Here is a 13359-nt window from a genome sequence, read left to right on the forward strand (position 1 = left end):
CTAATGCATTCATTTCACTAGTCAGTTGTTTTTGCCTTCTTCCCTTCCTTTCCCTTCCTTGGAAGAGTAAAAAGAAGTACTAAATAAGAAAAAGTAGTAGTTGAATAAATGCAAGTCTTATGTGGTAAGACCAAGGAAATTATGTGGTAAGAAAGTGTTCTAAAATGCTAAAAGGTGGTTCTTACATTTCTCATGGGACAGGGCACAGAAGTGTTAATTTCATTCAATTTGCGAAAGAAGCAAAAGAATATCTGGAGGTTAATGACGATATTCTTACTACTACAGAAAGATATGGCACATAAATATATGCAGACCACGTTATCTAGGTGTCTAGAATAATTGCATTTTGAATGATGCAGAGCCTAGAAAGATTATCTTCCCTGATCTCTGCAGTTTTTCAGTGGCTGCCAAAGCACAGAGCAGTGAAGCAGAGAGAGTAAACCAAGCAACTGGGAATAAGCAGAGGAATGCATTCTGCAACCTGCCAGCCTGCAGCCACTCACCTTACATACAAATCAATTTTTTGCACATAACCCCAGAGTAGAATATATTACACAGTAGAATATGTCCTCTGCTGTCAGTATAAGAGCAGAAGCCAGTTGTGTCTGGAGATTCTTTCTTGGTTGGGACCATGGAAAATAGTGGAATTATATGCTTCCACCTTCTGTTATGAAAGCACTCAGAAAACAGAGGCAATATGAATGGACTGAGCAGAATCATTCTTCCAAGGAAAGAGCTGATGGGTTGTATGCTTTTAGCAGAAACAGGTAGCCATGAGCAGACGTGTAAGAAAAGTATATGCTCATCATCTAAAATGGGAACATTCCACTTCCACATCTACTCCCAGGACATTCCCTCAAGTATGCAGCTGCTAAATAAACCTCACTTTACCTGTTCAAGATCTAATGGTGGATGGCACCTTCTTGTGCCTCATCTGTCTCAATACTCCCAACAAAATCAATTGATTGTGCAGAGGGTTTGCAGCATCAGGCCCCTAAAGGATAACTGTTTCCATTCTTTTATTTAGACTTGAAATATTTCTAGTATTCTTACAACATATGGCTGAAGGTGTCTGTTAGAGTAGACTAATTCATAATTGGCGACCAGGATATTCAACTTAAATTAAACACCTTCTTGCACTGTTGAAAATATAACTTTCATCCTTAAATAAAATCAGTACTTCCAAGTGCAGGACACAGAGGTTTACAGAGTAATAGATTTTACAGAGTAATTTTAATTTGCTACTGAGTGTTAGCAAAAATTTCAATATGTATTTTGAAATCAGAAGGTTATCATTGGTTTAGAAGACATCAGGTTGGGTGGATTTTGCAAAAAGTAAGGTTTTGATCCTGTCCCAAAATACTTCTTCTCTGTGCTTCTGCTTTGAATTTTGTCAGTCCTTAGAGAAGTGATTCCCCTTCCCCACATAAACCAAGCTCTGTTTAGACAAGTGAAAACCAGAAGAAAGTATTTTAAATACCTACAATTAACTTCTGTATTAGGAATTTTTTTTTCAATTAAAAACTCACTGGAAGCACAGAGAAACAGCAATGACAGACAGTGATGTTTCAAAGAACATGACAGCATTTCTTTTCCTTTAGAATTACCATTGCATTAGTTCTTGCTTGTTTGCAAGATTTTCATTCTGAGGAGAAAAGGAACTGCTCTTCGATCACATCTACTACTCATTTTTTACCAAGTACTATGTGGAAAAGACACACATTTTTTCAGATGATAAAAAAATTATCAGGTCCTCCAGAAGAGAAAAAAAATAGAATTTTGTTTTTAGGTATGTTTTAACTTTAATCATTTGTAACCATTTGTTATCCAAAGGGTAGTGAAAAGCTATTGCTATTTAGTTTTGAATCTGTTTTGTTTGCTTAATAACAATTATTGAGACAGTCTGTAAAAGACATAATCTAGTTTAACACTGTAAAACTAGTTTTTGAAAGAATGGGTAGTTTAAGAATTTAAAGGTCAAAAGCTTGAAAAATACAAAATAGCTTTTTAGGGTAAAATATAGTTGGTAGTTTAGGAAAAAAATGAAAACAAACTTTTTCTACATGTGGCAACTATTCCATGTTTAATCCAAGTGTGACAATTGAGTTCCCGTAATGCACTATCCAAGTCAAAAGTGTTCAGTCTTCAGCTCACACCCAGGGAACAACTGCCGTGAGTAATGATTGCAATATTTAACTTTATGGAAGGAACAAAAAATGTCCTTTGGCACACATGTTTTTCAATTTTGTAAAATAACTGAGAGAGAGAAAATAAGAATGCATGAGAGCACTTTTTAGTAAATTGCAATCTGAAGAAAGTCACCTATTCCTAGTGCTATTATATAGTGATGTTTACTCATGGCCTATCAACTATGATCTGCTACAATGACACAAACAAGCAGGAATCTTGTCCTGCTTCAAGTAGAGTACTTTAGAAATCAATGACCATCCTGTGTTTAACCAGTCATAAAAAAGACAGTTAAAAGCTTGAAAAACTGTAGAAGTTATGCCTACAGCTGCCTCAGAGATAGGCAAGTCTTTTATTTATATCAAAATAATAGCTTTCTTATAACTCTGCCTTTTCACCTTAAGTTAAAACCAATACGTGTAGGTAAGTGATTAATTCCATGAATCCCAGACTTTTGCAGAAAGTAACGTCCATGTTTTGATTCCACCAGAGACATTTCTTACTGTCTTTTGGTGGTTTCTCTATAGCAAGCAGGTCATCAATTAAATATTTCCCCAAACCTATGGGATATAGCTCAAGCACGTTTAAATACAAATGAATGGTTTTGTTGGCTTTGGCTTATGTGCCAGTGCCAGTGTATGTTTCTCTGAGCCTCAGGGATATGGCAGCATTTTGAAGAAAGTATGGGAATGAAGAACAAAAGTGACATATTTAACTTTTGCCTGAATTGTGTATAGCTTCTATGCCAAGGGAGAATATTGAAGATTCTAATATACAGTAATTATTCATAAACATTGCTTACACTACAAATTCAGCTGAATTTTGTAAGAATCTTTTCCTTAAAATGAATAGCAGTAAGGAGAGAATTCTTCCATGTTTTTCTTTTTCAGGCAATTACATATTAAAATTCTTCATCAGGCTCTGTGATGGTGAAGGTTAATGTGGCCTTTATAATTTGAGATGAAACTGACCGTGTCCTTCACTTTTTCTGCACTTTCACCATCCCTCTGCACTGTGAAAACACAGCAGTCTTCACCACTACAGGCAACATCTAAAGATAGAGGTATCCAACCCAGTAGACCAGGTTAAATAGCAGGAAGGATGTAGGAAAAAAGACCCTAGAGTAAGAGTCCAGTTCTAAGATGTCTATGTGAATCCGTCCTCTCCTCCATGAGCCTGATTTACACTCTTCGTAACAACAGAAAAAACTCTGGCAGTCTTTCCCATCCAGACATTCATAGACACACGCATCTTCAAATTCTTGCCAATACATGGCATTGTTCAATGTGATGACTGTAGTTGGTGGTCTCATATCAAGTACAGAATAATTCTGAGAAGAGAAAAAGAAACCAACAGTTTGATAAACTTCCATGGATTATGCAGATCACAATTAATAACCATGGGAAAAAATCACAGGATCTGGGAATAAGAGGTCGATACTATAGGAATTCTAGATTCGGGGATCATCTTTCTTTCCCTCAAAAGATGCCTTTTCAGATTAATATCCGTAGAGAGATTGTGAAGTGGCAAGTTAAATAATTCTAGGTGTATTTTCTACTTGGGTAACTCAAGCATATATTGCCTGGTAATAATTTTTTCACACTTAGGAGTTCACTTGCCTGTCAGAATATTATTTGCAAATTGCTTTAAACATTTGCAGCTACTACATTTAAGAATGGACTCTGAAAAATAAGGAAGATGTCCCCCCTCCCCATTTAATTACAGAATGGTCTTCACTTAGTATAGCTGCATTCACTGCCTCTCAACTTTAGCATGATTTATAAAAACAGATATGGTCAGCAATAGATAGTGATGATTTCAGTACAGTATTTCAAAAGGCCATCCCTAGGCATGTCCCCTTAGTGCTTATCACACTACCCATGCTCAGAAATAGGGCACTTTGATATCACACATCCTCACAGTACCACTCATGCCTACAGACCTCTCCTTCTTCAATGTACTCCCTATTTACACTTTGTCAGCTTTTCCGTCACACCGTTTCCTTTTCATGAAAGGTGCTTTCTCACGATAGTCTCCTCTCTCATCAAGCTACCCGTTCCATCCTCACAAATGTCACCTCCTCCACTGGCATCACCCGGAAAGGTCCCATCATCTTTGCTGCCTGTCTGCACCGCCGTGACAAAGCAGACTCCAGCCCTGTCAGCACCATTTTCTCCACCTCGGGGGCCCTTCCTCTCCCTGTGATTGCACTGAGCATTGCCTTTGCCTGCAAGAGCATATCGGGTATGTACTACCAAGCTAGACATGCCTCTGCATCATGCCTGCTTGCATTATGGAGGGTGCTCTGGGCCACTGCTTCCACACTTGCTATAGAAATTATGCAACATTTCCTGTTGAAGGGGCGTATCTGAAAACTTTCATTCTGTATGTGAAACAGATCAGTGATATGATTGATGTGCCTGCAGGGAAATTTTCCTTTTTCTATTGACTTTGTTTTCTTTCTACAAATCCTTTAATTTGGCAGATGATAATATTACGCATCTCATTAAATTGCTGGTCCCTGAGCTAAGATCTTGATGTGGCATCCCTCTGCTTAGATGTTGGCATCTCCAACATAGATAACTACATCTGAACAACTGCCCTATGATATCCAGCCAATTGCTTCTAGGGCACAATTCATCTCATCATAAGTAGATGGCTAAAATCTCTCAGGTTCATTGTGCTCTGGACTGTAAACAGATTGCAGTTTAGAAGCAGATTATTGCAGATCTATTTGTTGTGAATGACTTTATGTCTGAGATTAGATGACACAAATCACGCCTGCATGGTCTTCTCTCTCATCTGTAATGTTTCAGGTGGCTGGTATCAGAGCTTTACAATGTGCTGCCACATGGAAAAGGTCTAAGATTATTGTACAAGCAATCATTTTTTGACTGTGGCACTTTGGAGAGAAAAGCAGCTATGGCAGAAGTATACATGGAATTCTGCTATACCACTGTGTCACATATTGTTCATTTCTTGCAGACCTTTATGAAAAATTCCTATGCTTGGCTACAATATTTATGATAAGAAGAAAAAAGCCTAATTTAGATCTCTACAGATGATTTTGGTAAGTGAAAAGAAAGAAGTGCCCTGGTTCTGCAAAGGAAACTTTCTCATGTATCAATAGCCTGGGGATTTGTTGTTGTTTTGTTGTATCAACTATCTGCTCAAGACAGAAGATAAAATAAATGCCCTGATAATACAGAGAGGTTAATATGGTTGCTTTAATCTCTGTCAGTTAGGAGAGGTCCTGAAGTAACTAGATACTAGGTGAAGGTGGATGGTACCCACTGTGTCCTGTGCGTCTTGCTGAGCTGGTGTTGGGAGGAGAGGGGTGCACGCACAGTGGGCACCAGCCCAGTACCACCTGAGAGCTCTGGCAAGGCAAGGCACCTGAGAGGTGCCTTGGACAAGCCAGTTCAGATGCAGTGTTAAACACACTTAATAAAATAATTTCAGGCAAGGTATAAGTGTATTCTCTAGGAGAAAAACAAGGGGTGGGATTACCTGAACATGGATTTACTAAGATTAATAAATTTCACCTTTTAGGTGGCATCACTAGAAGGCTGGAAAAGACAAGATGATACCTTGAGAGTCAGAGACACTGCTTATTTTATTCAGTTTATGCTACAATTTGAACATGGAAGTTTATGTATAGAGCAATGCCCTGCTCAATATCTGTCTTATAGTGAAAAAAGAAAATAAAAGAGTAAAAAAACTTGAAAAGGCTGCAGATAATTTCCAAGCAGATCAGACTGACTAGATCTAGACTAAGAATGTTAAACCCTACTGTAATTTCAATTGTGTATCTTCTTCCTTTTTTTTTTTTTTAGTTGGAAATTGGAAAGTGCTGCTACCCATTCAATGTGCTTTGTTAACTTCATCTTTCAGAAAAGTCTGTCCAAGGAGTGGCAGCAGTAGCCAATGTATAAATGCAACGCTTGCAGTAAACCATTCATTGTCAATAAGCAAACTTTCAATGTCATATGAGCTCTTTAAATATGTCAGAAAACTCATGTAAAAAAAAAGAAGTGTATAACATTATTTGTAAAAGGTACGATAGTAACATGGAGCTAGCAGTTGTAAATGATAAACTTCAGCATATCCAAACCAAGGAATGCAAAAGCAATGGTTTAGTTCTGTCCCTGTTCTTATTTGGATCTGATAGCTGGGAAGAAGGCCAGTCAACCAGCTGATTAACTGGCCCTTTGCATGCTTTATATTTATATATATTATAGTAGGCATTCCAGTTTCAGATTTCATACAACTTAGGGATACAATTTTGTGCTCAGTTTCAACTTTATTACCTTTGTACATATATAAATAGTTATCTAGAAGTTTGGGGACTAGAATTTATTCCATTTGTACGTATAATACAACTAACTGTGTTCAACTTGTGTGCCTAAATTATTTGAAAATCCACCTGAAAGCTTGCTAAAGATTTTACAGGTATGCATAAATGAATTATTTTCTATGAAACTCAGTTAAAACCCCATATAAATTTATGACATAACTTGTGCTTATTACTTTTTTATAAAATGTAATGAGAAACTGCAGTATTATATAAAGCAGACACACAAAATTTCTGAGATAAAAATAACAAACAATGTTCTACACTTGACCCTTCTCCCTCCCAAATCATTTGGTAAGTCCTTATAGAAAGAGGCAGCTATGTTCCTGTGCCACAGCCAAAACCAAACTGACCTTTTAACAAAAAAGCAAAATAGCATTTATAGTGAAATCAGGGTAAAGCGTAACATAACATTACAGCTTTCTTGGGAATTATTGCCAACCAATCATTGCCTACATTCATGCCTCCATTGCTCTCACTGAATAAAATAGTTTACTTACCATCATGTGACCAAAACTGACATCGGGTAGCTTAAATTAAGACAACAAAAGAATTACTCAGAAGAAAACATACTTATGTCTTCATTTGCATCTAATGATGAATAGTGTTTCTTAAACCAAACCTTTAAATGCATTTGTCTGTAAAACACTTCATGCTGAGTATTCTATATATTCAGCATAATATTCTGTACACCTTAAAACTGCATGAAACCTCAACAGAATGCACACCTAATTTTCCATCCACTTTAAATCTCTATTCAACCCATTACATTTATTTATTTAGCAAACAATAGCTAAGTTAGTATTTGTTCTTGTATTAACTTAAATCTCATCAAAGTTGCATGCTTTCCCTCATATTCATACACATGTCTGGAAATACATCCTACTCACAAAGATACTCATGACTTTTTCTTTCAGTCTTTCTGTAGGATGGCAATTTTAGTTTGATCATTAGCAAGTTCATTTTGATTGTCTCATATATTTCTTTTGGTAACACTCTTTTGCCTTTTGTGTACAATGCATTTTTACAAAAAGCTATTAGAGGTTTAATGGAGTTTTCATTGACTAAGTCTATGGCTTTCTAGGCTTTCTCTAATTCCATACTTGTTTCAGCTTTTCCTTCATTATTTCTTCATTCAATCATTTTCTATAGCTCTTCATTCAATCCCTTTTTACCTTGTAACCTATTATTCCCTGAATTTAGCCTCTCTCTCTTCAATTTCCTCATTCACATTTTTCCTATTTGGCTTTGTATTTCTGATTTCAAATATCCTTATTTCCTCCATTGCACAAAATGGCATCCAGCATCTCCAACTACTGACCTCAAACACATAAAATTTTTGACTGATCTTAAATGGGCAACCCACTTCACCTTCCCTATGTTTACACTAAGATTTTTTTTCTCCATTGTACTACCCCCTCTCATTCTCATAGTTAATTACGAAGTACACCAGGCAATTCTTCCTGCATGACTGTTTTAATTGATTCTAAATAAACAGCTTTTGTGTGTGTCTGGGTGTTACTTCTGGAAGTGTCTTTTTGGCCAAAAATGCAGCCATGTATAAAGCCTTTGTAAATGACCTCCTCTGGTTTTGTACCTAGGAAAAGTCCCCTTTGTGCATAGGGCTAAAAACAAGTGCTGGTTCCCAGTGGAGACATTGAAATCCTGTTTGTAAAGCTCATAAATATTTCTAGACCTGTTAAGCCATGAAATAGCAGATGCATTTAATATACATTGATGTGCATATATTTGTATAACAAGCTATGCAATCTGTTTCAGTGGGAGTCCTTTATGACTACCAGCACAGTAATTGGAGGACGAAAGACATGTAGGCAGGGTTGCTGCTTCATGGTCAGCAGGCTACTTCTGTTAGGAACAGATCTCACTCAACAGGCACATAACTGCTTCTACTATTACTGCGGGTAACTATTTTCCATCAGCTTTCAGGGCAGATCACACCAAAACTGGGAAGAGCTCAGAGGAGTCAAGTATCATGGGATTACAGGCTGTCATTGAATGATTCTCTGCTCTCTGAGCCAGACACATGCTAGAAAAGAAATTAAATGCTTCCATCTTACCGACTTTTTCTTCTTAGTACAGTTTGGTTTCCTACAACTTGAGTAGTAGTTGAGGGTTGCATACTCCATCAGAGCAGCAAAGACAAAGAGGAAGCATACAGTCACAAACAAATCCATAGCAGTGACATAGGAGACACGAGGTAATGACTTTCTCGCAATGGTACTCAAAGTTGTCATGGTCAATACCGTGGTGATGCCTGCAGAGAGAAACTTCATTTAATTGTATGCAACATCATTTCTCGATGTCACAGAAGAATCTTTGGAAACAAACATACAAAACAGAAATCCAAAGTGTACCCAAATAATTCATTAATTTCATTTGGTGGTATCACAAATAATGAAAAATAAAATCAATAGAGCCAGTGGTATTTTGTAAATAAAGATTTCCTCAGCTGTTTATATTCAACTTTTGAAAAGTGACATTCCCGTGCCTCTCAATATGCTTTTCCTCATCTCTTCCTTTTTCAGGTCCCGGTTAGGTTGAGATGGGAGTGAAGGAGAAGGAGACAGTGAAGAAATTTTTAAGTGTAACACAGAAAAGATACTAAACCCAGAAAAATAAAAAATAAGAAACCTAGAAAACAATGAAGGAAACATGGTCTTTTTCACAGCAGTACTGCTCTCATGAAAAATCTTGTGCTCAAAAAAGAAAAAAGGGGGGAGAAAAAAGAAAAGAAAAGAAATTTTGCTGCAAAGTTCTGACCATGAGTTTTGAAAATATGTTTTCACACTGCTGCTTCCTTGGGAGTCCTCCACTGCTATTTTCCTTCTGAGTAAGGGAAAACAGACTCTCCTACAAACTTCAGATGTAACCTTAATGGAAATAGCCTTTTTAATTCATACAAAGCATCACATCTTAGATTGATTTAGTAATAATGAATATAATGGGAATTACTTAGTGTGAAATATCCTGAAACAATAAAACCAGTCCTAGAATGAAATCGGTGGGGTGTCAGTTATTTAGCTGATGGTAATTCATATAATTTCTCTTCATTCCTGAGGAATAGAAGTCTTTTCATGCCTGCTTTGGACTGATGCTTTTAATCATTTGTTATGAGCTGCAAGCCTTCTGAAAGAAAAAAATAAAACTCCTCAATGGCTTGAGAAGAAAAATAAAGCTCTCACTTCAATAAACCTCAAGAGAGAACCTGTTCTAAAAACAACATAACCATAAGGTAATCTTTCTTTTTATAGTTAAAGTGATATTTTGCAATGGTATGCAGTGTTTGAAATGACAGGCAATGGCTGAAATTATGCCTTATAGTAAAATTACTTCCCACAAATGGCACTCTGGAGAGAAAGAAATATCTGTGGATTACTTTTGACTACTTTCTGTTTATGAAGGAATGCCCACCTCTGATTTGTAGTGTTTGATAAAAACTGCAGCAATTCGCAAAAATAACTCTCCCTGTTCAAACCCTCAAAAAGTCCCTGGAAGAGCCAGAAGGCAGTTTATTACCTGGGCCTTGACCTTCTTCTACATGGAATAATAACTAATTGTATTCCTTAAACATCCACTATCCAGAAACAAACAAACAAACTAACAAACAAAGAATTGTTGAAAAAACACAACCCAATAATCAAGATGAAACCAGTGCTGGTAGGAAGTGAGAAATGTAGACTTTGTGTGCACCTTGGACATCTAAAAGCAATGGGGAAAATATGTCTGTTTTCTGTCAGCTGTTGCACATCCCAGTATGAGCACATGTAGCTGGCATGATCCAGTAACCTCTCCAGACCCTTCAGCAACAGTTCTGTAGCTAGCTGATTGTGGTGGTTTAACCCCAGCCACAACTAAGCACCACGCAGCTGCTCACTCACTACCCCTGCCCCGGTGGGATGGGGGAGAGAATCGGAAGAGTAAGAGTGAGAAAACTCCTGGGTTGAGATAAGAACAGTTTAATAATTGAAATAAAATAAAGTAAAATAGTAATAATAATAATAACAGTAATAACAATATACAAAGCAAGTGATGCACAATGCAATTGCTCACCACCCACCAACCGATACCCAGACAGTTCCCGAGCAGCGATCGCTGCTCCCCGGCCAACCCCCCCCAGTTTATATACTGACCATGACATCATATGGTATGGAATAGCCCTTTGGTCAGATTGGATCAACTATTCTGGCTGTGCCCCCTCCCAGTTTCTTGTGCACCTGGCGGAGCATGGGAAGCTGCAAAGTCCTTGCCTAGCATAAGCACTACTTAGTAACAACTAAAAACATCAGTGTGTTATCAACATTCTTCTCCTACTAAATCCAAAGCACAGCACTATGCCTGCTACTAGGAAGAAAATTAACTCTATCCCAGCTGAAACCAGGACACTGATACTTTGGAAAAGCTCCAGAGACAAACCCCATACTTAGCCATTCATCATGGTAGTCAACTGCAGAGATGTCCAACTGCAAAAGGTGGTGACTCACTAGCCTTGTTTTGGCCCTTACTAAGTGTAGGTTAATTAGTCTTTCTGTATGACCATGACTCAGGCCTTGCGAGTCACTAACTTCAGAAGAACTGCACCCAGACTATGACATACTCTACAATATGAAATTAAGTTCTTTAACACTTTCTAACCCACTTTTAGATCTCTAACACAAATCTGTCCTTTTCAGAACTACATGTACATGCACCTGCTCTCAGGTATTTTACTACCTTTAAAAAATTCCTCAAAACCTGTAGTCTTCTTCCAGCACAGTGTCCTTCTTAGCTGGACTCAAGGGCAAGTTTTCATTTCCCACTCATCCTGTGATAGGGTCTCAGATTACTTTGGGACACTTTTTTTATTAAAATGTAAAAGAGAAATAAAAGGGGAAAAAAGCTTGCAATGCTCAAAAACATTTTTCGCAAAGGTCTGCATCTTTTCTACTGAATGCTGTATTGACAATGTACTATTTTTCCTCTATTTTTACTGAAATGGATGTATAACTTTGTATTTGTGACAAGAAGTATTGCGCAGATATCTGTAATGACAACCAGCTGCCTAAGTGAATATGGACAGGAAGGCAGAGAAGTGAATGAAAAATTACCATTAGCCTCTGTAGTTAAGTATAGAAATCCCCAACTCAGCCTGAGTTCTATATCCATGCCTTAAGCCTGAATGTGAAATGCCTACCTAAATCATACCTGAGACTGTGAAAACCTAGGTGAGAACTAAGCAAAACCAGCCCAGTAAATCGTGTTGTAAATGCCACACTGATACAGAATGTGGGAGCTTTGGGTAGCTCCAGACTAATTTTAGCTGATTGAAACAAAGTAAGTTCTACTAAATTTATAGACACAGCAATGGTGTAAGATTTATTTTGGTTTTAAGATATTAATAGTGTCTATCCTCAGTCTCTTTGACAACAAATCACATTTTGCTACCAGAGTATAAAACCTTGGGGAAAGGAAAGTTTAGCATTATCACAAGCCATCATAGTTTCTGGATTATATGTCACATTTCAAATTATGGCAAGGGCATGAGACAAGATTGCTGAGCACATAGACGGAAACATCCAAAGGTAAAATAAACATATTTTTACTTCTATTATTTATGCAAAACATTTGATGATATGAAATCCAATAGAAAAGCATCATTCTTCATTTAAGCTGAGGCTTGAACTTGGATCCCAGCTCACACCATAAACAAGCAAGGAGTTTTTGAAATAATAAAAATTCTACCCACTGTATCAATTTTACATTTGACACATAGGCACAAGTTTTGGAATATTAAAATGAGTCTTACGGGGATACATACATAGGGCAAAGAGAAAGAAGGTGCACCAGATGATAGTTTTGTATTCCTATATATTTACAAGTTGGAATATACAGATATGCATATTTGAATAAAATGCAGCACCCATTATTTCCAAAAATAGCTAGACTCCATACCCTTAGCTCATTTTATCTCTCATGCTAAGAAAATTCTGTTTGTTGAGTGGTTTCAAATGCAATAAACCTTGCCAGATGAAATTGTTAAGTCTCTCACTTTGGGGAGGCTCATATGGTAAAGCGAGCTTTGTATCTGTTATTGAAATTCACAGTGCTCTTGAACTGTCTGTTTCAACAGAATTTTAATATCAGCCACAGACAGCTTTGAATTAACCTGGCTTCAAAATTTTCAGGTAGACAGGTGTAAGCAGGAGCTTACAAGTTTGTGTATAAATACTGTTTTGTGACATTTATATTCTCTGAGCAAATTCCATACCAAAGACACTGTTTGACAAATCAAAAAGGACTGTCTGGGAGACCAAATGATGCAGGAATACATAATGCATGAGCACACTTTAACCTTTAGATCATTGGTCTAAACAGTTATTTAAAGTTATTACTGTTTGAAAGCTCCTTACTAGACAACAGTATGCAAAGTGAGGCAGCAGGAGCTTCAGTGTTAGAAACTCTTTGGTCGGTGAGGCTTATTTTTTCTTATTTTCCTAAGGGTATGTTGATGGGACACTGGAGAAAAGGTGTACTGCTTTTAACCATACTATCGCTTGTTTATAAACTTAATTTCTCCACCTTTTGCTCTGGCATGTGTTTTGATCATTTGCTTGTTTTTCTAGTGAATGAGCTTAAGATGGAATGACAAGGAGAACAATGTTCATTTTTTTATTAAACGTCATCTGTATCTTCTTTTACATCAACACATTGCTGGCCTTGATATCCGCTGTATTTTTTTAAACTGCAGTTTGAAGTTGCTCTGTAGTAACTGCCTAGTCCTATTACATATTATACCAATTTTGAAAAAGCAGGGGGAAACT

General features: G+C 37.1%; 1 protein-coding gene across 1 annotated transcript in view; it reads right to left on the bottom strand.

Moving 5' to 3' along the window:
* Positions 1–3238: 3238 nt before the first annotated feature.
* The window catches only part of GABRG3 (gamma-aminobutyric acid type A receptor subunit gamma3), a 349817-nt gene continuing 339696 nt past the window's right edge, over positions 3239–13359 (bottom strand). Inside the window, exons 8-10 of the mRNA XM_075708721.1 lie at positions 8620–8816; positions 7042–7071; positions 3239–3517 (exon numbers count right to left, since the gene is read on the bottom strand). Coding sequence (XP_075564836.1) covers positions 3239–3517; positions 7042–7071; positions 8620–8816 — 506 coding nt within the window. The remainder of the gene's footprint in view (positions 3518–7041; positions 7072–8619; positions 8817–13359) is intronic.

Source organism: Pelecanus crispus, chromosome 1, assembly GCF_030463565.1.
Source record: "Pelecanus crispus isolate bPelCri1 chromosome 1, bPelCri1.pri, whole genome shotgun sequence".
In the NCBI taxonomy this organism is placed as follows: domain Eukaryota; kingdom Metazoa; phylum Chordata; class Aves; order Pelecaniformes; family Pelecanidae; genus Pelecanus; species Pelecanus crispus.